At 38.8% G+C, this 23433-nt stretch overlaps 1 protein-coding gene across 6 annotated transcripts in view; it reads right to left on the reverse strand.

Annotated features, from left to right (window-relative positions):
- The window catches only part of dagla (diacylglycerol lipase, alpha), a 388180-nt gene that overhangs the window by 9351 nt on the left and 355396 nt on the right, over positions 1-23433 (reverse strand). For all 6 annotated transcript variants that reach the window (XM_043706006.1, XM_043706009.1, XM_043706007.1 and 3 more), the window contains one exon: positions 18372-18526. In XM_043706006.1, the coding sequence (XP_043561941.1) occupies positions 18372-18526 (155 nt within the window). The remainder of the gene's footprint in view (positions 1-18371; positions 18527-23433) is intronic.

The raw sequence follows: 23433 nt of genomic DNA on the forward strand, positions 1-23433 counted from the left end.
TTCATTAGACAAACCCCTCACCTTTGAAACCAATTTTGTGAACCTCCTCTGATCTACCTCCATTGCAACTATATCACTCCTCAAGAAAGGAACAAAACTTGAATGGAATACTCCAGGTGTGGTCTTACTAATTATCTGTGCAGTTGAAGGATTTCAGAAAATTCTCCTGAAAATTCTTCAGAAACTCTGCCCCTCTTTTTCCCTTATACTATAATTATCGTAAAAGATGAGTAGAACTCTTCTATAATTTCTTTGCATATTTGTTCCTCTATTTTTTCATAAGCTGATATTCTATATAATATATTCAGTGTGTAATAATACCTCTATTGCTGCTTGGCTGTAACCAAAAAGATTCTGCCCAGTCTCTCTCCAGCAAGATAACATTCTCCTTAATCATATTTGGACCCATCATTTCTTTCCTGAATACGTTGTATCCAGAAATATTTCATATTCATTTCTGCCTTTTTTTGAGCCAGTTTCTATTATTGGTGCTTCACCAATTTGTTATTTGCTTATTTGCATTTAACTAATCTTAATGCATTTCCTCTTACTTTGATATACAGCTGTACTTTTTATTTGCTACTCTTGTATGGCTGGAAAAAAAAAACATTTTATTGAAGGTTTTCATCTTGGACTCATGGGGACAATTCTCAAATATGGAAATGTAAGACAAAACCAATATTTATACTGCACGAGAGAAGAGTACTGATTGGTTGGAAAATGGACTCTGATTGGAAAATGGACTCTGATTGGTAGAAGCATTGAACCAGTGAACACATCAACTGATATAATTGACAATTAACTGCCAGACTTTGTTTTAAAATTTGAAATAGGCAGGTTTTCTTTGATTTCTCGGGGGAATGCTCTGACCAATGAATGGCTGTCACTTATTTTGTTGAGTGAGAATAGGAGCAGCAGTGTATGTGATCTTTGTCTGCAAAGAACTGGATGCTGTATTAACACAGAGGTTGCAGCACACGAAAGTCACTACACTGCTCTCAAACAACCAAAAACAATATGCCGTTTGACATGATCAACTAGCCTTTGGGATGGTGTAACACCAGCATTAAAATTCATATACTACAATCCTCCTTGTGTGACAGACAGAATGCATTTTTGGCTTGATGGCAGCAACATTCATTTTGTAACTGAATAGTAACATTAGCCACCAGCTAGCTTCTTTTGTTGCTCAAACGTTTGAGATACCCTGCCGGTTAATCAAAGGAAAACTAGGTATTTTTAAGGACCAGGAATGACCACCTTGGGCTTTTCATGAATCTGGTCAGTATACAGCTATAAATAATATATCAAGGTAGCTATGATCCCACAAGGTGGTTTTGATGTACCCAACTTTAGCATCATGTTTATAGGGTGAACAAATGGTTCAGGCCCCAGTTATGAGATTACCAATAAGGCCAAACTATAGGAACAATAATTTGACTACCAACCAATGAAGGTAGGTTTGTGTTAGACAGTAATAAAGAACACTGTGGCTAATTCCTCACCAGGACGTGGAAAAAAGTGAAGATATTTGGGCAGAGAATGCAGCACATTCAGATATGTAAAGAAATTCTTACATGCAGCTGTAGATTTAAATATAGCAAATGTATTGTCTATATACTATAAATATGCAAGGGATAAGAGCTTAGGTGTCATTACATCTATGAACATAAAGCCTTCCCTGCTCCACTATCTTTTCAGCTCTAACTGTTTTATTTTCCTCTTTCTGTTGTCACTCACACACGCCATTATGAGAAATCAGCTTCTTTCCTCACTTCCTAAAGTTTGCATGCAGGATCTTGAGCTTCTGTCATTGGTACTGATATGGACAATGACTACATGCTCTTCATACTTCCCTCTGGAGGTTGCTCTGCAGCCAATGTCATCTTTGGCCCTCTTATCAAAGCAGCAATAGACCATCCTGGGTTCACATTTACAGCCTATTTGTTTCTCTAGCTACTTAATCCTCCATCTCTATTGCGTTTGCAAACGTCCTCCTTCCCTAGTGTATAACTGAGCTTATTCTATTGCTGGTGAACTTGGTCTGGGAGAAACACACTTGCTCTGTTTGCCTCTATTTACTGCTTGGTGGTCATGCATTCCCTGTCTGCTGGTAAAATCTTGAATTATACTTATTCAAGTAGCTCTCAACTTCACAAGTGCATCACAGTGAGACCAGCTACCATGCAAGCTCTGGGGGCGGCACGGAGGCACAGTGGTTAGCACTGCTGCCTCACAGCGCCAGAGACCTGGGTTCAATTCCAGCCTCAGGCGACTGACTGTGTGGAGTTTGCACATTCTCCCAGTGTCTGCGTGAGTTTCCTCCGGATGCTCCGGTTTCCTCCCACAGTCCAAAGATGTGCAGGTCAGGTGAATTGGCCATGCTAAATTGCCCGTAGTGTTAGTTAAGGGGTAGAGGGGTAGATGTAGGGGTATGGGTGGGTTGCGCTTCAGCGGGGCGGTGTGGACTTGTTGGGCCGAAGGGCCTGTTTCCACACTGTCAGTAATCTAATCTAAGTAATCTAATCTAATACCTGGAGTTCAAGCTGCTCCAGTTGACAGTCCTGCATGTGATTACCCAGAGTCCAGAAGTTCCCACATAGTTCTGTACATGCACATATCTAAGATGTCTTGTCATGCTTTGATTTTATTAAATGATTAACTGTACAAACAAAAATAAACTTAAAGATATGCTTTATAACATTTGCTGTTCTTTAAAAAGAAAATAAAATAAAATTGGAATTGAATTCCTTCATGGCAGATGGCAATGGATTGCCTCATTAGATTAGGTCTTCAAATTCATTAACATTCAGATTGGTAACCTATTTTTCATGTCTTGCCAATAGCTCTCTGAATGAGCTTGAGGATCACGAGTGATCTAACTTTTTTTCGTTATGCAGGTATCCAAGACCCAGAATTCCCCACCTAAATCTCTCCTCCTAACTTCCCTCCTTCTTTGATCAACCTTTTGGTTATCTTCCCTAATATTGCTTAATGCAGCCTAATGTCAAATTATGCATAACACTCCAGTGAAGTACTTTGAGATATGTTATTGCATAGAAGGTGCTGTATAATCCAACTCATTGAAATTAACAAGGAATTTTGACGTCTATATGGAGACATACCTATGCTAAAGAAAACCTCATGACTCAAATTCCCCTGAATTCAAGGACTTGATTTACAACCAACTACATTTTATCATCCAAAGTTTTGCTGACTGCTGTTGTGAATACGTACATCATGGTTCATGTGCTTTAGAGTATAACTTCTAGTTTTAGAAATTAAAAGTGTTAACTTTAGAAGATGGGATACATATAACATAGCCAAGCTTGATCATTATTACACAGTATTTGAGAGGTGATCTCACCAATGCCCTGAATAAGTGAAGCAAAACATTCCTATATTTATGCTAATTCTTCTCACCGAAAAAAAAGGCTTCATTATTATTTTCTGTACTTCAGTATTTTTGTGACCTATGCAATAGAATGCCTAGATCCCTTTGCACCTTGGAATTCTGCGTCATTCTCCACTTGAATAACACTCTGCTTTGTTGTTCTTCCTGCCAAACTAAACTACTTCACAGTTTCCCCCATCAAATGCCAGATCTTTGCTCAATCTATCTTTGTCAATCTGCAACTCATGTCATCTGCACAATATATTTTCAAAACTTTGTGTCATCTGCAAATTTAGTGGCCATATCTTCACTCCCCTCAACTGAGTCATTGATGTAATTGTTAAAAGTTGAGTATTCTGCAGGATATCACTCACCACATCTTGGCAATCAAAAAATGTTTATTTACACAAAAATTTCATTTTCTGCCAACAAAAAGACTCAACACCAACTCACCACCACTACTATATCAAAGAATAAAGATGGCAGATGGATGGAAATTCTTCATCCATTTTATGCACTGCTTTGATTTAGAAATGTTTATCATAATTCCTTCTTTGTTACTGGGTCAAATTCCTGAAACTCTCTTTGAAATAGCACCGTTGAAGCAATTTCACCACAAATACAGCAATTGCTCAAAGCAGGCAACTCACAACTATCTTCTCAAAAGCAGTTAGGAATGGACAATAAATGCAGGTATTTCCCACAATGCTCATATCCTGTGAACAAAAGAAATCATGCAACTTCTTGTCAGCAGGAAGTAGTTTGATTGGAACAGGAGAGTACCTAATTTCAAGGAAGTCAGCAGCAAAGGGGTCAGTTCTCATATCTGGAGAATACATTGGCCAGATGCACTAGATCAGCTGACAGTTCCAGAACAAACATGTTTGTGCAAAGTGTACAGGTGTTGAATACATCACTTTGATGACATTGAGACAACAGAGATTTTATATTAACAAGAATGATAAACAGACACCACTGACATAAAAAAAGATTTATTTTCACCATATTGCTGTTAATAATTTATGTATTAACTTCGTCAAGTACTATCAGCAGTAGTAACAATATTGCTGGGAATGAAAGTGTGTGAAAGAAAATTAACTTCATGGTTACAAATTCTGAGCTTTTTTTTAAAACAGATGACATAGCCATTAAACAAGATTAGATAATGGACAGTTTATTGCGACTGATACATGTAACAACATACTCGTGCTTGTATGTCTTGAAATGTGCATTATCCAATTTCTTGATCTAAAGTGCAAGCAAGCCAGCAATGTTTTGTATCTCAACCTCTAAGTTAAAACTGAATTGCACTGATGTTAAACATAACCTAAGTTATTGTCTATCATACAGAATATTAAGTTAAGATGACTATTTCATTAGGATGGCATTTAATTGTATTGCTGTAGATGTTGCATTCAGAATGAAGTGCCCTCTTCAGTATCTGAGGTGCATTAGAAGTAAACAGTTCTTTAACAATTCTGTACTTTATTCATGTTAAAGGCCAAACTGTGATTGTGATTTTAATTATTTGGTTTATGAAAGACAAATGAAAAAACAAATTAGACATCACAGCTAAACACAGATATATCAAAGTCGCAATCCATTCCTCCTAACAGGTTAGAGAGAATGTACAGATTGAAGGCAGTAAAAACAAAATAAATACATAGGATTCAATACGGAAATTGCAACAGATTTGCTCGGTTCAGAAACTAGGATCCACTGAAACAAGTGGAATCTATGGCCTCGAGTGCAAATTATTGATCTGGCCAAGAGGTTGGGCAAGTCGCATAAAACAGAGCAGAGATAATGTTTGTGACAAGTGGCATCCCACAGGGATCTGTGTTGGAGTCTCAACCATTAATTCTATTTAGTAAAATTTACTCACTTCACCTGACAAAGGGGCTATGCTCCGAAAGCTTGTGATTTTAAATAAATCTGTTGGACTATAATCTGGTGTCATGTGAATTCTGACTCCCCACCTTCCCCCCCCAACTCTCAAGTCCAACAGTGGGAACCTTCACATCAGAGTAAAAAATTAGACAGTGGAAGAAAGAGTGAATTATTAAGTCAAGTTAGTCAATGGCACAATAAAGGAGACACTGTAAACAGTGTGGATATTAAGAGATTAATATTACTGTGACAAATGGATTTCAATATAGGCAAATGTAAGAATCAATTTTAGATGTAAAAAGATGTTATCTTCTAAATGGGGAGGAGTTGGAAAGATTAAGAGAGAGAGGGAAAATCAGGGGTCCATATAGGTAGATCATTAAGATGTCACGAGCAGGTACAAAAATACAATTCAAAAGGTTAAATGGAGTGCTTTTAAATTTTGAAGGATGAAATACAAGGGTTGGTTGGTAGTAAAACAGGGGTGTCTGGTTGGGCAAGGGTGTTTGGTTTGGGGCGGGGGATGGCGGTGGTGTAGGGAAAAAGTTATGCTACTGCTGTACAAAGACCCAGTTATAGATCACACCTGGATAACTATTTCAGATTTTGACAACATAGCCACAGAAAGAATTAAGGATAAATTTAATACAATGATATCTGGAATCCAAGAGTTATTATGAGGAGACATTATACAAACTAGTATAAAGACCAATTTAAAAATGTATTTTTGATTGTGGGCTGAAATGAGAGGAGAACTTTTTTAAAAACCAAAGATTGTGGAAGGGATCGCTTTTGAAAGCAAGATAGTATGACTCATTCTAAATGGTGCTCTCACAGCTGCTTTGTCCAACTAATGGGGAAGGCTAGTTGCAGATGGATTGGAACCAGGGATTGTGCACAAAGTGAATTGTCGCTCACATCAAGTAGCTGAATGGTTATGTGAGTTGTGACCAACTGTCACGGCAAAGGTCATCTACTTGTCAATAATTACTTGCTTCATTCCTGGGTAGCTGAACAGTTTCTGGGTGTAAACAATACTGTCAGAAAACTTCTGATCTCCAATAGGGGAGTCAGAATGCCACTCTACTGCAGAAAATACCTGAAACTCCTCACTAGTTGTTATAAGTTGTTGTTTTTAACCAATAGTTCAGAGATTTTAAAATTTGTGAAACAATCTCTCTGTGCCTTCAGCAAGGAAGTTAAGAGCACTTGGAGAACAAAGATTGAAGAGCTGCAAATCCTGGTCAGCAAGAGGCATACTTAAGCAAATCCTGTAAACAGGGTTTGAGATTGGGGAAATGATTGTGGATGGGTGGAAAGGACAAAGGGGCAAATTTGAATGGGAGGTCTCCATTAGGAACAGTGAAGGCACAAAGAGTAGCCCACCTTCCCCTTTCCCTGACATCAGCCAATGCAGCTACAGCAACCAGGTTGTCAACTTTGAGCAGTCAGCTGTTTACTTGGAGCAATCCACCCCTACTAGGGATGGGATAGCAGTCGGCATGGGATGACACTCTTAAATAGCCATCTTTAGATCTTAGATTCCTTACAGTGTAGAAACAGGCCCTTCGCCCCAACAAGTCCACACCCACCTGCTGAAGCGCAACCCACCCAGACCCATTACCCTATATTTACCCCTTCACCTAAGACTACGGCCAATTTAGCATGGCCAATTCACCTAACCTGCACATTTTTGGATTGTGGGAGGAAACCAGAGCACCCGGAGGAAACCCACAGGGAGAATGTGCAAACTCCACACAGAGAGTCGCCTGAGACGGGAATTGAACCCGGGTCTCTGGCGCTGTGAGGCAGCAGTGCTAACCACAGTGCCACCGTGCCGCCCATAGCCATCTATGGGCCTTGTCAAGTCCAAGGACTTCAAAGTTCTCAAGGCTTCCACCAAGTCTATAACGTGTCACACTGATCAAAGTAGGGCAGGTTTTGGGAAGGTTGAGTCCTTAATTTTTATAAAGATCCATGATTTCAACTCACCAGTGGGACAGCTTAAAATCAAACATATGATTGCATGGCAGATCAGATTTGGAGCTGATCCTATGGTAATATTAGAAGCTTACATAAAGCAAAATAAGTAATATTGAATTGTAGGAGATTTAGATTTGATCAATGATGAAAATAATTAGTGAAAATTTAAGGGGCAACATTCAAAGAAATCTACCAATCTGAACATACAAAAAAGAAAATCTGGAAAAAAGAAATAATTTCAAGAAAATATGCATGATAGATTCCAACAAAACATCAAAAGAAGATAGTACTGAACTGGAAAGAAAACTTCTAAATAATAAATAGAAATAATAGATGTCTTACATGCTCAGAGAAAGAAGCATTTCTGGCACTGATTATTTTCCTCCTTCTTTCCTATGAACTGAAGGTAACCAAAAATTGCTATTCAACAGGTGTGTGCGGCATTCAGTTGCGTAAAAGATAATTCTTCACGTCACCTTATAATAGTTTTGACAGACTACTTGACTGCAAAGTGGCAGGATATTCTATCACATGCCAACACACACATGCTCCAAACAAGAGACCACCAGCTAACAAATAAGGAATCCGAACGTGATTAATAATTTTAATCTGCCAGCCTTGGGAGTGCTGAGTCTAAATGTTGTGCACTCCATTTGCAAAATTGGCTGATATCGTCAACAAGAATTTGAAACTTAGATCTTCAGCTATCTACATTTCATGTTACGTCTGGTGGTATCTTTACCCACTAGGCCATTGGGACAAGCGGTTTTGTTTAATTAAATTGAGAATTAGCAGAGACCTGATAATAAGTATGGAGCAATGCAATGTATATAGTTCCATTAGCTGTAGTCACCTTTTTCTACCTTCTATTAATCCATGCAGTGTGCCGAAACAGTACATGTCAATAAAGTATTTGACTATAAAAACATCACAGTTGAGCCTTTGACTCACCAAACAGTTACAACAATAGTCCAGGCACTGATCAATGATTAACGCAGAAACATGTTCCTAATCTTAAAGCTTTGAGTATCTTCTTAGAGTCATAGAGATGTATAGCATGGAACAGACCCTTCAGTCCAACCCGTCCATGCCAACCAGATATCCCAACCCAATCTAGTCCCACCTGCCGGCACCCGGCCCATATCCCTCCAAACCCTTGACACCCGGAACAAATATAACTTTTATTCTGACCTCCTTAATCAGAAAATATTGGCTTTACGAACTCAGCCACTGAATTTTTTTTTTCTAAATTCCACTAAGTAAACTCCTTCATTTGCTTTGCCTTCAGCTGGTGAATTCCCTCCAATCTACATGTCATGTGTTGCTATTCCCACTAAGAAAAATATTTTTATATTGCTTTCTGCAGAAGTCTAAAGGTTTAATCATCAAAGAATGCAGTCAGTAGAAATCAATATTTTCTGCAGAAAACAAAATTTACTTTGAAAAGTATTTGCTAAAGATGAAAAGACAGAGTGTATAATTTGAATCATCAAAGAATTAGCATTTGAGGCTAGAGGAATAACAACTTGGAAAGTACTGTGGAGAAGCTGAGGAATGGATTGTAAACTGTATCTCACATGCACCTGTCACCTCAGAAAAAATAAATAGGACTTTTTAAGAAAATAAATTAATATTAGGCACAACACATCTACTCCTCTGCTAGATTAGCTTCAACTGAACAATGGTTGAACAAGACAAGTTACATTAAATTTTTAATAAAAAAACACTCAAGAACTTCTCATTATAAAAACCCTATATGCTTTAAAGACATTTTCCATGCTACACACTTGCTACTGCCTCTCAACAGGAGGTCAGACATGTATTAAAATGAGACCTAACATTATCCCATCCTTTTGTGCAGAAAAATAAATGGCTTTTGTTTATACTTTCCTGTCCTTTATTTTATACAAGTACATTCTGAATAGTAGTTTTGAAATACGTTCAGATATTTTACAATAGCCTGTTTTCTCTGACTTATCAGGACCAATTGAAGCTATTGTAGTTTATGATTGAGCCACTGATGATTATTTCTGCTCAGCTTGTTCCTTTGCTTGATTGTAAATGGATTTGATCTTGAGTGCTGTCCTATTTCGGCAAAGATTCCAACCTGGATGAAAATCAAAATATTATCTTTGTCGTTAAAGAACACCACTAAGACAATAAGTATTTGCAACATTTTGCTCTTGGAAATGTCCTGCTGTATATGAAAATCCTGTCAATCTGAAATTGTATCACACAAATGGGTGCTACAAATGTAATTGATTCTTGCATTGATGACATTTCTATATTGTTACTGTAAATAAAAAAAGTGTGTTTGGATAATGATGTATTATGAGTTTGGGGGAGAAAAAAGGGCATGAGGAGAGCGGTGATAGGACAGGAGTCTCAGACAGATGCTGAGGGGAAGAACCCAAATCCAGGTGCAAGGTTGCTGGAATAGTGACTACAACAGTATTGAAGGTCTATTTTGCAAGAATTTGTCAATGTGCAAAGACATAGATCTGCAGGAATCATGCAGGGAAGAATCAGAGTCACGTCATTAAGGGTTAGAAAGCCAATGGGACTTGGTGTAGACAGCAAAAATAAGCCTTTGTTCAGCTGAAACTGCAGTTTACTAGATGATTTGTTGCTCATGAATAGAGACAAAAGGCAAGATGGTCATCCAAGAAATCCAGCAACAGAACAGTAAAAGCTTGAAATTGGTTTTCAGCAATGACAATGACCATATTGCACCAGATAAAACAAAATAGTTTTATGACACATCAAAAACCATCAGGAAGCTGAGTTTAGAGTTAACAACACACCAACATATGACATTGGCTTTAAAGCCAGTACACCTTTGGGTCAAGGCTGAATTGACAACAAGGATAACAGGTAAACTTATGGTCATAATACAAATTACTTGCAGGAGCCAAGTGATGGTTTTGGTTTAAGTGACATTAAGAATAAATTTCTGACATCAATTGAAAATAATTATAGCAGTTGGAAGAAGCGAGATAAAAAGCTGTGTGTCACATACGTGTAAAGTCCAATCTTCTCAATAAGATCACCAGGGGAACAGGTCAATGAAGAGGAGGGGCCAAAGAATAGAATCCAGATATTCCCATGCAGGCATGGTAAGAGAATTGAGATACAACAGCCAACATTGGATCCAGTAGGGAACAGTGTCACACAATTATACTGTGGAAAGAAATAATATTTAACTCACAGGACCATCCAACTTCAGAGCTGCAGAGTTGAGGTCCTAATTTTGAGTAGATTTTTGCATCTGAAAAATGATCATGATGAACCAATGAAGGCTGATTTTGTGTCAAATTCTCATTCAATTCAAAGAAATTAACACAAATGCAAACTTGTCCGTTATTTATGGGTAGTATCACACCTACCTCATTTCAGTTCTTTATTATTCTTAGCTGGTCCATAATGAACAAATTATCCTTACCTTAGATATTAAGGAGGATCATATGGCATTGTGGTAGGATCCTTACTTCTAAGCCAGACAACCCAGAATCAAGTCCCACCTGCTACAGATGTGTGTGCTCAATCTATGAGCAGGTTGATAAGCAATTATTTTAACCTTAGATATAATGATACAATATGCTATGTAATCATAGAAGAAGAGTTGGACATCATACTTTTATTCTCCTCAGACTGTAAAAATATTCTGTGAATTGCCTTTGATCATTCTGATTTTCAGATTTCATTAGAAGTTTTAGAAATGACATCTCAGGCCTTCGTTGTCAGTCATCTGAAGGGGTAGCACAGCGGCTCAGTGGATAGCACTGCCGCCTCACAGTGCCAGAGACCTGGGTTCGATTCCACTCTTGGGCAACTGTCTGTGTGGAGGTTGCATATTCTCCGCATGTCCGCATGAATTTCCTCTGGGTGCTCCGGTTTCCTCCCGCAGTCCAAAGATGTGCAGGTTAGGTGTATTGGCAGTGTGAAATGCAGAATTACAGGGACGGGGTAGGAATGTGGGTCTGGTCTGACTACTCCTCGGAGGGTCAGTGTGGACTTGATGGGCTATTTCCACACTGTAGTGATTATATGAGCCTCCTCTGTTGTTGCATACTCACTTCCTACTCTTACTGCTATTTCTTCTTTCATAAACATACTCAGAAAGAATCTTTGTAGATCAGACAGCCAGAGTCAAATGGAATCACTTCAGCTCTGACGACAGTTCACCAACATGAAATGTTTTTTTTTCCTCAACATATATGTTGCCTGACTGGCTGAATATTTCCAACAGTTACCATTTTTTAAAAAAGTCCAAACAGAATCGGTTACACATGTATGTTTTTCTTAAAAACTGAGCATAATTGCACCTGCCCCAATGTCATTTTTAAATCCAACTGAACAGCTCTTGATATATATTCACTGCACGTATATTGCTTCCCTGGTATTAACAGTTACTAGGAAAGTCCAAATTGCTTAAGGTGCTTCACAAATAAAGCCGAGTTCTAAGAAAACATCAACATAACTTACCTCCTTAAAAGTTAATGACAAATTACCTGTGCATAGATTTACTAGGGAATGATTTAACATCCTGAATGTGCAAATTTAAGCCACATTATTAAACTTTTAGTTTTGTTGTGAACACTTAATTCATTCCATATATGAAGTGCCTTTATAGTTCAACGAATGAATTCAACAGGATTATCTATTATGAATATGGTCTGCTTATTCTTCGACATTTGCATCAATTGTATTGAGTCAAGAGCTTTCTTGAGAGTCACCTTCAGAATATTTTGGCTGCAATTAGAATTTTGAAGATTTAGAAGCAGTCTGTCATGGAACATTTGATGTGCAAGTTTCTACATTCATAATAATTCATGAGGCAGTACAGGGTTCCAATGATCAAATCAATCAAGTCACTACTTTTTCCTTCTGCTGATTAAATTTAGTTGCTTGAGTATTACATTACTGCATGCCACAAAAATTTAAATTGCTTTTTTTCACAATTGTATATTTGATTAGATTAGATTCCCTACAGTATGGAAACAGGCCCTTCGGCCCAACAAGTCCACACCGACTCTGTGAAGAATAACCCACCCTGTCTCATTTCCCTCTGACTAATGCACCTAACACTACGGGCAATTTCTCATGGCCAATTCACCTGACCTGCACATCTCTGGACTGTTGGAGGAAACCGGAGCACCCGGAGGAAACCCACGCAGACACAGGGAGAATGCGCAAACTCCACACAGAGAGTCACCCAAGGCTGGAATTGAACCTGGATCCCTGGAGCTGTGAGGCAGCAGTGCAAACCACTGTGCCACCGTGCCACCCCAAATACGTTACAAATACTAATTAAACCAAAAATGCTAACAATATTCGTTACATTTGCCAAAAAGTAAATTGGCACTTGCTTTATTACCGCGGATTCCTTCAAAGTTTTAAAATGCTACCTGTTTTGCTGAGTCATGAAGGTGGACAAAATCAAAATGTTTGTGATTTATTTTGAAATTACTAGAGTGTGGCCGGACTTTGCCATAGCATTACTAAAAAAAACAGAAAACACTTTCCACCTCATGTTCAATATTCATGCACTGAAGGCCTGCAAATTCTATAGCCTAAGTTCTTTCCATATAATATGTGTTGTTCATTTTGTAATATAGGTTCCCAAACAATCAGGGAGAGACAGAGGATCAAATATAGCACTGCATTTCAGAGAGGTGTAAGAATAATAAGGTAGCAACAGTGACTGAGGTGTCAGTGGGGGAGCACTTTGGGGCCAGCGACCATAACTCTATTAGATTTAAAATAGTGATGGAAAAGGATAGACCAGATCTAAAAGTTGAAGTTCTAAATTGGAGAAAGGCCAATTTTGACGGTATTAGGCAAGAACTTTCGAAAGCTGATTGGGGACAGATGTAAAAGGATGGCTGGAAAATGGGAATCCTTCAGAAACGAGATAACGAGAATCCAGTAAAAGTATATTCCTGTCAGGGTGAAAGAAAAGGCTGGTAGGTATAGGGAATGCTGGATGACTAAAGAAAGTGAGGGTTTGGTTAAGGAAAAGAAGGAAGCCTATGTAAGGTATAGACAGGATAGATCGAGTGAATACTTAGAGTATAAAGGCAGTAGGAATATAATTTAGAGGGCAATCAGGAGGGCAAAAAGGGGGCATGAGACAGCTTTGGCAAAGAAGGAGAATCCAAAGGGGTTTTACAAAGACATCAAGGACAAAAGGGTAATTAGGGAGAGAATAGGGCCCCTCAAAGATCAGCAAGGTGGCCTTTGTGTGGAGCTGCAGAAAATGGGGGAGATAATAAACGAGTATTTTGCATCAGTGTTTACTGTGGAAAAGGATATAGAAGATATAGACTGAAGGGAAATAGATGTTGACACCTTGAAAAATGTCCATATTACAGAGGAGGAAGTGCTAGATGTCTTGAAACGTATAAAGGTGGATAAATCCACAGGACCTTATCAGGTATACTCAAGAACTCTGTGGGAATCTAGAGAAGTGATTGCTGGGCCTCTTGCTGAGATATTTGTATCATCGATAGTCACAGGCGAGGTGCTGGAAGACTGGAGGTTGGCTAACGTGGTGCCACTATTGACGAAAGGTGGTAAGGACAAGCCAGGGAACTATAGACCAGTGAGCCTGACGTCAGTGGTGGGCAAGTTGTTGGAGGGAAACCTGAGGGACAGGATGTACATGTACCTGGAAAGGCAAGGATTGATTAGGGATAGTCAACATGGCTATGTGCGTGGGAAATCATGTCTCACAAACTTGCTTGAGTTTTTTGAAGAAGTAACAAAGTGGATTGATGAGGGCAGAGTGGTAGATGTGATCTATATGGACTTCAGTAAGGCGTTCGACAAGGTTCCCCATGGGAGACTGGTTAGCAAGGTTAGATCTCACGGAATACCAGGACAACTAGCCATTTGGATACAGAACGGGTTCAAAGGTAGAAGACAGAGGATGGTGGTGGAGGGTTGTTTTTCAGACTGGAGGCCTGTGACCAGTGGAGTGCCACAAGGATCGGTGTTGGGTCCTCTATTTTTTGTTATTTACATAAATGATTTGGATGCGAGCATAAGAGATGCAGTTAGTAAGTTTGCAGATGACACCAAAATTGGAGGTATAGTGGACAGCAAAAAAGGTTACCTCAGATTACAAAAGGATCTAGACCAGATGGGCCAATGGGCTGAGAAGTGGCAGATGGAATTTAATTTAGATAAATGCGAGGTGCTGCATTTCGGGAAAGCAAATCTTAGCAGGACTTATACACTTAATAGTAAGGTCATAAGGAGTGTTGCTGAACAAAGAGGCCTTGGAGTGCAGGTTCATAGCTCCTTGAAAGTGGTGTCGCAGGTAGATAGGATAGTGAAGATGGCGTTTGGTATGCTTTCCTTTATTGGTCAGTACAGGAGTTGGGAGGTCATGCTGCAGTTATACAGGACATTGGTTGGGCCACTGTTGGAATATTGCATGCAATTCTGGTCTCTTTCCTATCGGAAAGATGTTGTGAAACTTGAAAGGGTTCAGAAAAGATTTTCAAGGATGTTACCAGGATTGGAGGATCTGAGCTACAGGAAGAGGCTGAACAGGCTGGGGCTATTTTCCCTGGAGCATCGGAGGCTGAGGGGTGTCCTAATAGAGATTTACAAAATTATGAGGGGCATGGATAGGGTAAATAAACAAAGTCTTTTCCCTGGGGTCGGGGATTCCAGAACTAGAAGGCATAGGTCGAGGGTGAGAGGGGAAAGATATAAAAGAGACCTAAGGGGCAACTTTTTCACAGAGGGTAGTATGTGTATGGAATGAGCTGCCAGAGGAAGTGGTGGAGGCTGTTACAATTGCAACATTTAAAAGGCATTTGGATGGGTAAATGAATAGGAAGGGTTTGGAGGGATATGGGCCAGGTGCTGGCAGGTGGGACTAGATTGGGTTGGGATATCTGGTTGGCATGGATGGTTTGAACCAAAGGTCTGTTTCCATGCTGTACATTTCTATGACTCGATGACTCTAAAAGACACAATTTGGCCTGTATAGACTGGGAGCCTCTACTTGCAGATAAAACTTTGACACAGCAGTGAGAGATACTCAAAGAGGAAATAGCAAAGAGTAAAGGGAGAAATATATTCCCAAAAAGACAAACAGTGCGACCAAGACCAGAGAACACTGGATGTCAAGATGCATAAAGTTTATGTTTTAAAAAATAGTTTATGGCAGACACAGAGCATTCAATATGGCATAGGGCATAAAGGAATATAGAAAGTGAAGAGAAATTAGAAAAGAGTAAATGAGAAAGCATTGGCATCTGGAATAAAAGTAATCCCAAAGGTTTTTTTTTGCAGATATAGAAATAGCAATGAATATCTAGAGTAAGAGTCGGAGTCTTAAAGGTAATATGTTGCAGACCCAGACACACATCAGCACGGTTCTGAATGAATAATTTGTGTTGGTCTTCGCAATTGAAAAGGGCAATGTGGGCATAGACATCAGGGTAGAGCAATATTACAAGTTAATATGAAGAGAGAGGAAGTTCTGACAGCCTTTAAAATAGAGAAATCCACAGGCCAGATGTGATGCATCCCAAGCTGTTGAGGGAGGCAAAGGAGGAGATATTAGGGATGCTGACAATGGTATCAGGCAGCACTTCCTTAGCAATAACCTGTTCACTAATGCCAGCATGGTTTTCTTTAGGACCACTCAGATCCTGAACTCAATACAATTTTGTTTCAAAAATGGACAAAAGAGCTGTATGCCAGAGGGGAGGTCAAGCTGACTGCACTAATATAAGTGTTTAGATCAGAGTAGTGCTGGTAAAGCACAGGTCAGGCAGCATCTGAGGGGCAGGAAAATCAATGTTTCGGGCAAAAGTCCCCCCGCTGCACTTAATATAAACATTGTATTTGACTCAGTGTGACACCAGGAATCCTAGTAAAATAAGAGCCAGTGGGAAACCGGGAGAAAAATGTCTGCAGGTTGGAGTCTTGCCTGGCAAGAAAGAAAAATAGTTGCATTGTTGGAGGTTAGTCAACTCAGCATCAAGTCACCTCTGTAGGAGTCTTAGAACTAACTATCACCCCTTGATATCCGATGGGATTGCCATCACTGAATATCGCAGTATCAACATCACCAGTATCCTGGAATTACCACTGATTAGAAACTGAACTGGACTAGCCATATAAAAACTTGACTACAAGAGCAGGACAGAGGACAAAAATACTGCAGTGAGTAACTTATCTCCTGACTCCCTAAGGTCTGTTCACCATTTACAAGGCACAAGTCAGAAGTGTGATTGAGTACGTCCCACTTGCCTGAATGACTGCAGCTCCAACACTCAAGAAGCTTGACACAATCAGGAAAAATCAGCCTGCTTGATTGGCACTACATTCACCACCAACACATTGTAGCAGCAGTGAGTACAATCTATGAGATGCATTTCACCAAGGCTCTGTAGCCGGTACCTTCCAAATGCACAATCATTGCTATATGGAATGTAGTTACGTGGAAAGAACACCTGCCTGCTTCACTTCAAGCTATTCACAATCCAGACTTGGAAATACTTTGCTGTCCCCTCAATATCATTGAGTTAAAATTCTGGGAGTACCTGCCTAACAGTACTGTAAGTATACTTACACCAAATGAACAGCAGTTCAAAAAAAACAACTTGCCACCACTTTCGCCATGGCAACTATGGATGAGCAACACACATAGGCTCAGCCAACACTGTCAACATTCCCTGAATGAATATAAAAAGGCTAAATGCAACCCTTCAAGACCAAAACCTCAGCAGAACACATCCTCTAATTCAGCACTGACCTGGAATAAATAGATATTATTTTCAAGAAGGCTTGAATAAAACTAAAAACTTCATATCAATCCAAAGCAGGATTCTTATAAAGGTAGAGAAAATATACTTTGTATCTAATTATTGGAGGCATGTTGTTTTTCTCCTGTTGCATACCATAAGTAATATCATACCATAGATTCTTTTCTTGTAGCAATTGGATTATGATCAATATAAGAGTTATAAATATTAACTCAAACAAACCTTAGATTCACATGGTACTGCTCATGAAATAATTGCTAAGAGACTTTACAGGACTAGATGGTCAATAACAATGAAGAGTTTAACAGCAGAATGGATAAAGGTCAATAACGTAGACTTTAGGGGCTTTTGAAAGCAGGAAGATCAACAGCAAAGTGAAGTGAATGAGACAGAGTTCAGAGAACTGGAGAACATTTGACAGAAATAAAAACTGGCTCCAATGGAGTAGAGGATGGGGTGAAGCAGGTAGGCTTCATCCTTGAAGTAGATGAATGCCATCTTGGTGACAGACCTGGCGTGGAATAAGAAATACAATCTACTAGTCAACATAATATCAACACTGTACATGACCATAGGCAAATTGGTTGCAGTTCTGTAAACAATAAGTCAAAATATTTGTTCAGTTATTCAAATTTCAAAGGCTATATTAAAATAAATAATAAATATAAAGAGACTGGGAAGCGTAGTTCAAAAACATTATTGCAAATAAAAAAGTAATATCTTTAGGCTTGCAATGCTGAACATTCATGATAAAACATACTGAAAACCAACAAGCTCAATCTGAACAAGATTGGGAGAGTATACCTGGTTTATTCAGAAAGTTGTGAAGGCTTATGAGCATGCAAAAATGTCTGTCAGCAAAGGTCTACCCAGCTTGACTCATGCAGATAAGCATCAAGAGTATGTTTAGATCCTATATGCCATGCAATTTCCTGGGAGAGGTGAAAATGAGATCAAAAGCAAAATCCAGTTAGGAAAAAGCTGTAGTTTTCTAAATACATCCTATAGATAAAATAGATCTCATATCGTATACTCTCTACCTTCCTGTAAATTTTAATTAGGTTCTCAGAGATGCCACTTAAACTTTGGAGCAGACAATCCTGTTTTTGGTTTGGCTTTTGAGTTACTAATTAATGTAGAAAAGAATTATATTTTAAAAACAATATTTTTCTTCTGACTTTCTGTCTCATGATGTGAAGGCATGGATTAGTTATTAACCTTTACCTTCAAAACGAGACTTGAGCTACATTCAGATTTTACTCCTGTTTCAGTTTTGGATTTTCTGTTCTGCATTTACTGTGGTGTTCTCTTACTTTACACTGGCGTTCTTCCTTTGCTCTCCATGTTTTGTTGCTTGAGGCTGCTGCTGAACAATCATGTCCGGATTCAAATCCACCTCTGTTGGGCTGACCATGACTTTTGCTGCTCCTAGCAAAGCCGTCTTTCCTTTGTTGTAATTCTCTAACACCTAGTTTAGAGGAAATTAAATAGTTTTAAACGAATACAAGTGATGTGAATAAGTTCACATTTACTAAATTCACTTTGCAGATCATCTTTTTAAAACAGAGGTAAAGTCATATATAAATAATAAATGAAGCTAAATTGGGGACTGGTGGGTAAAATATGTTCTCTTTGGGATTTCAGTTTTATCTACTATATATTACGAAATGAATGCTTCACTTGCCTGTTAAATAAACTCAAGGCAGCTCCTTATGATTGTGAGCTATAGCATAAATTTAGCAATAAACCCATAATCTCAGTCAGTGAGCTAACAAAGACAGTTGGTGCAAAAAATTTAAAAAGTCAAAGCAATGTTTGACTTAATAAGATATCAGTTTTAAATTTCCACAGTCGATTTTTGAAAGCATTTGAAGCCCAGAAACAAGCAGTCCAACCTAACAGGACCATTTTGGGCAGCACGGTGGCACAGTGGTTAGCACTGCTGCCTCACAGCGCCAGAGACCTGGGTTCAATTCCCGCCTCAGGCGACTGACTGTGCACTGTTTGCTCGTTCTCCCCGTGTCGGCGTGGGTTTCCTCCGGGTGCTCCGGTTTCCTCCCACAGTCCAAAGATGGGCAGGGCAGGTAAATTGGCCATGCTAAATTGCCCGTAGTGTTAGGTAAGGGGTAAATGCAGGGGTATGGGTGGGTTGCGCTTCGGCGGGGCGGTGTGGACTTGTTGGGCCGAAGGGCCTGTTTCCACACTGTAAGTAATCTAATCTAATCTAATCTACTATGTGCTTTACTTCTGCTAGAAAGTTATTTTGCAATCAAGTGAGTTCCACGAAAGTTTGCTGAAGTAAGTTGATTCAAATATTCCCAGTACATCCAGTACAATGTTGGTGTGGGAGCTATTAAGCTGCTATACGCCCCTGCACAGCAAACTTCCAGGTAATATCTTAAACACAATGATGAGAACTTTAAATACAATAGATGCAAAAATGTAATTGGTTCATGAGCAAAGCCATGGGAAGATTCCATATCCAATTCAACGTGCAGTACTATCTCTAACTCACTTCTTACAAGTGTTTCTGTAATAGATTTGGCCTCTGTTTTATATTTGATGAATTCTCATGTCAATACAGGAAGCCTGTACACTTCAAATGTTATCACTTTCTATGTGATTGTGATGATACAACCACATAGATGAACTCCTTTAGAAAAATAAAGTGTTATTCATCTAAAATATACCATTATTCTCCCTTACACAAGAGATGAATTGATGCTGTCAGTCAAAGATCTGAATGCTTATTTCCTCTCATCTGTTTGACCATTCTGTTGTGAGGGAAAAAATATAGTCTCAAATTGCTAATGTCACTCAAGGGAGTAATGGATGTGTGTCTTCATTTAGAAGAGCAATTACTAGACATTGCAGGTTTGAAAAATTGAGACTTGCTTTAAGTATTTTTCCTTCCCCACTGAGGACAGCAAAATGACAAGTTTGGAATACAGAATGAAACAAGAACAGGGATGACAAACCTTACCAAATAACAGTACCAACATACCCTTGTGAAATGCAAGAGAAAACTTTCTAGAAATTATTCCATTTATTTAAGTTTTATTTGTTACTTTTTAGATTAGATTAGATTACATTACAGTGTGGAAACAGGCCCTTCGGCCCAACAAGTCCACACCGACCCGCCGAAGCGAAACCCACCCATACCCCTACATTTACCCCTTACCTAACACTACGGGCAATTTAGCATGGCCAATTCACCTGACCCTGCACATCTTTTGGACTGTGGGAGGAAACCGGAGCACCCGGAGGAAACCCACGCAGACACGGGGAGAACGTGCAAACTCCACACAGTCAGTCGCCTGAGGCGGGAATTGAACCCGGGTCTCAGGCGCTGTGAGGCAGCAGTGCTAACCACTGTGCCACCGTGCCACCTGCTTCTGGCAACAATACCAGTATAAACATAATGTAATAGAATATCACCAGCCATCTAAGTTTTGGAACAAACACAGAAAATGCTGAAGGAACTCAGGAGGTGTGGCAACATCTGTGGAGAGGAAAACAGAGTTATAACATTTCAAGTCTAATATGACTCTTGTCCAATTCTGAAGTCGTCATAGTGGACTCAAAACATTTCTCTCTCCATAGATGCTGCCAGACCTGCTGAGTTCTTCCAGCACTTTTTTGTGTTTGCTTCAGATTTCCAGCATCGGTAGTATTTTGCTTTTATTTTAAGTTTTGGAGATATTTGAAGTGGAACTAATCTCTTTTTTTAATCACAACTTTGAACAAACATGAACTGAGTAGCCTTTACCTGGCCTCCCAAACGCTACTGCATTATGCCATTTCTAACATACACTGCATTATATTCACAAACGTAATTGTTCACAAGCAAATCTATTATAACTTGAAAGCACTAGCTTTCGGAGAGCTGCTCCTTCATCAGGAGATTATCCAGTACTCTGAAAGCTAGTGCTTCCAAATAAACGTATTGGACTATAACCTGGTGTTGTATGATTTTTAACTTTGTACACTCCAGTCCAAAACCGGCATCTCCAAATTATAATAACTTGCAAGAACAAATGGAAATGTAATGATTCCCCAATTCATTAAATAAAAGATAAAATGCTAATTTTATTTTTAGAACACAATTTTAATTGAAAATTAGATTTTAAAAGACAATTGCAGTTTGAACTTGCTGATTTTGCTTCACTCCTGGTGGAGACATGTTAGCCAGTGAATTACTTCATGTTAGGACAGTGTATGAAACCTTTACCATTAAATGTGCAAAGCAGGATATATTTTCATTCATTTCAAAAACTTGCTTAAAAATTAGTTGCAAATTTTCTGAAGGAAGGGTCTTGTATGGCTGTGATTGAGACACTTAGATTAGAACAAAGAGCAGTACAGCATAGAAACAACCAACTAACACATGATACCTTTCTAACACCAAAAATCTTTTGAATCTATGCACTCCATGTTCCTCTATTCCCTGCCTTTTCATGTATCTGTCAAGATGCCTCTTACATATTGCGATTGTACCTGCTCCTACCACCTCTTCTGACAGCACATTCCAGGCACTTACAATCCTATGTAAAACAACTTACCTCTCACAACTATTCCCCTTTAATCTTAAACATATGACCCCTAAAATTTTCATTACTACTCTGGAAAAAAGACTCCAACTATCAATCCCATCCATGCCTCTCAATTTTGTAAACTTTTATTAGGTCACCACTGACATTCAAATGAAAACAAACTGAGTTTGTTCAGCCCCTCCACATAGCTAATGCCATTCAAACCAGTCAAAATCCTGGTAAACCCTTTTTGTACACCCTTCAAAGGCTCCGCATTCTTCTGTCAGAACTACAGGCAATATTTCAAATATGGCCTAAAGTTTATATAGCTGCAACACGACTTGCCAATTTTTATATCATATGCTCCACCGATGATGGCAAGCATGTCGTATGCCTTCTTAACTAATTTATCCACATATATTGCCACTTTCATGAAACTGTCGATTTGTATTCCACATCTCTCTGGATGTCAATGCTTCTAAAGGTTCTGCCATTTACTGTATACTTCCCTCCTGCATGGGATCTTCCTAATGCACCATGTCGCATCTGTCCAGATTAACTTCCATCAACCCCCTCTCTGCCCAAGTCACGAGTTTATTTATATCCTGTTTTTGCCTCTGGCAATCCTCCTCACTATCCACATCTTCCTCCAACTTGCAAGTTGTCTGAAAACTTACTAATCAGACCACCTACATTCTCCTCCAAAACACTTAAACATATATATTACAAATAGGTTTCTCACTCTACATTTCAAATACCAATTCCTTTTCTTTTCTAAAATTGCCACAATTCCACTTGGCATCTTTCTTATTTTATTAATTTCAACAGAGCAGTCTAATGGCTCTCTTATCAATCACATTCCACACCTGCTTTCTGGAAGTGCCCTGTACATTCATTTAGATCAATGTCTATCCCCCTTATTCTACCAAAAAGAAAACTTCTAAAATTCCCTGCTAAAATGTAAAATATAAATTGCTGAATAAAATATGTTCATACTCCATTTTCCTTCAGAGGTATAAATAACTGCCATCTAGACAGATAAAAATACAGAACATGCAGTATGTTTATATGCAAATAACTTTAGGCCTACTTTTGACCCATTTCTCATCTTGCTGTTGCCTTTGAAATGCTCGGTTTTTTACAGTTTGCTCAGCTCTGTAAAATTCACATACCTATAATTCATTAACAGAAAAACAAAATACTGCAAATGCTGGAACTCTAAAATTAATACAGAAAATGCTGGAAACACTTAGCAGATCAGGCAGCACCTGTGAAGAGAGAAACAGAGTTAATGTTTCAGTTCGATGACTGCCTGTGATATGGTTGTGGAGAAAGACATTACACGGAAATGTGTTATATATTTTTAAAAAGTAAACAATAAGAGATATTGGATTTCATTCAGCATACAAAACAGAAAATTCAATTGGAGAGGGACATCAGCCAAAGACCAATGCAACACCACAGAGTGAAACAGAAAGGGACTCGACATCCGTTTAATTTTTTTCTCCTCCTGACTTTGGAAAAACTCCAAGTTATTTTGAGAAGTGTCTGCATTTGGTTATGGGTTCAGCATTATGGTTCAGTGTCCTTGTATTATAATAGTCTTTAAAATTGCAATGTTAATGTCAGTGTTATTCAATTGACAATTAGCTTGCGTAAGCCAAAACTGAAAGCAAATCATAATTCTGCAACATGGACTAACAGCAGACCATTTTCTTTTCAGTAAGACTTTAAGTAAAGCCACATCTGCTTATCAAAATTGATCAGAGACCTCAAAACGGACACAACTGACTGAGGAAGATAGCAAATTTGGTTATCTGTGATACAGTGATGGCTTTCTGGG

Source organism: Chiloscyllium plagiosum, chromosome 16 (genome assembly GCF_004010195.1).
Source record: "Chiloscyllium plagiosum isolate BGI_BamShark_2017 chromosome 16, ASM401019v2, whole genome shotgun sequence".
NCBI classification, from domain to species: domain Eukaryota; kingdom Metazoa; phylum Chordata; class Chondrichthyes; order Orectolobiformes; family Hemiscylliidae; genus Chiloscyllium; species Chiloscyllium plagiosum.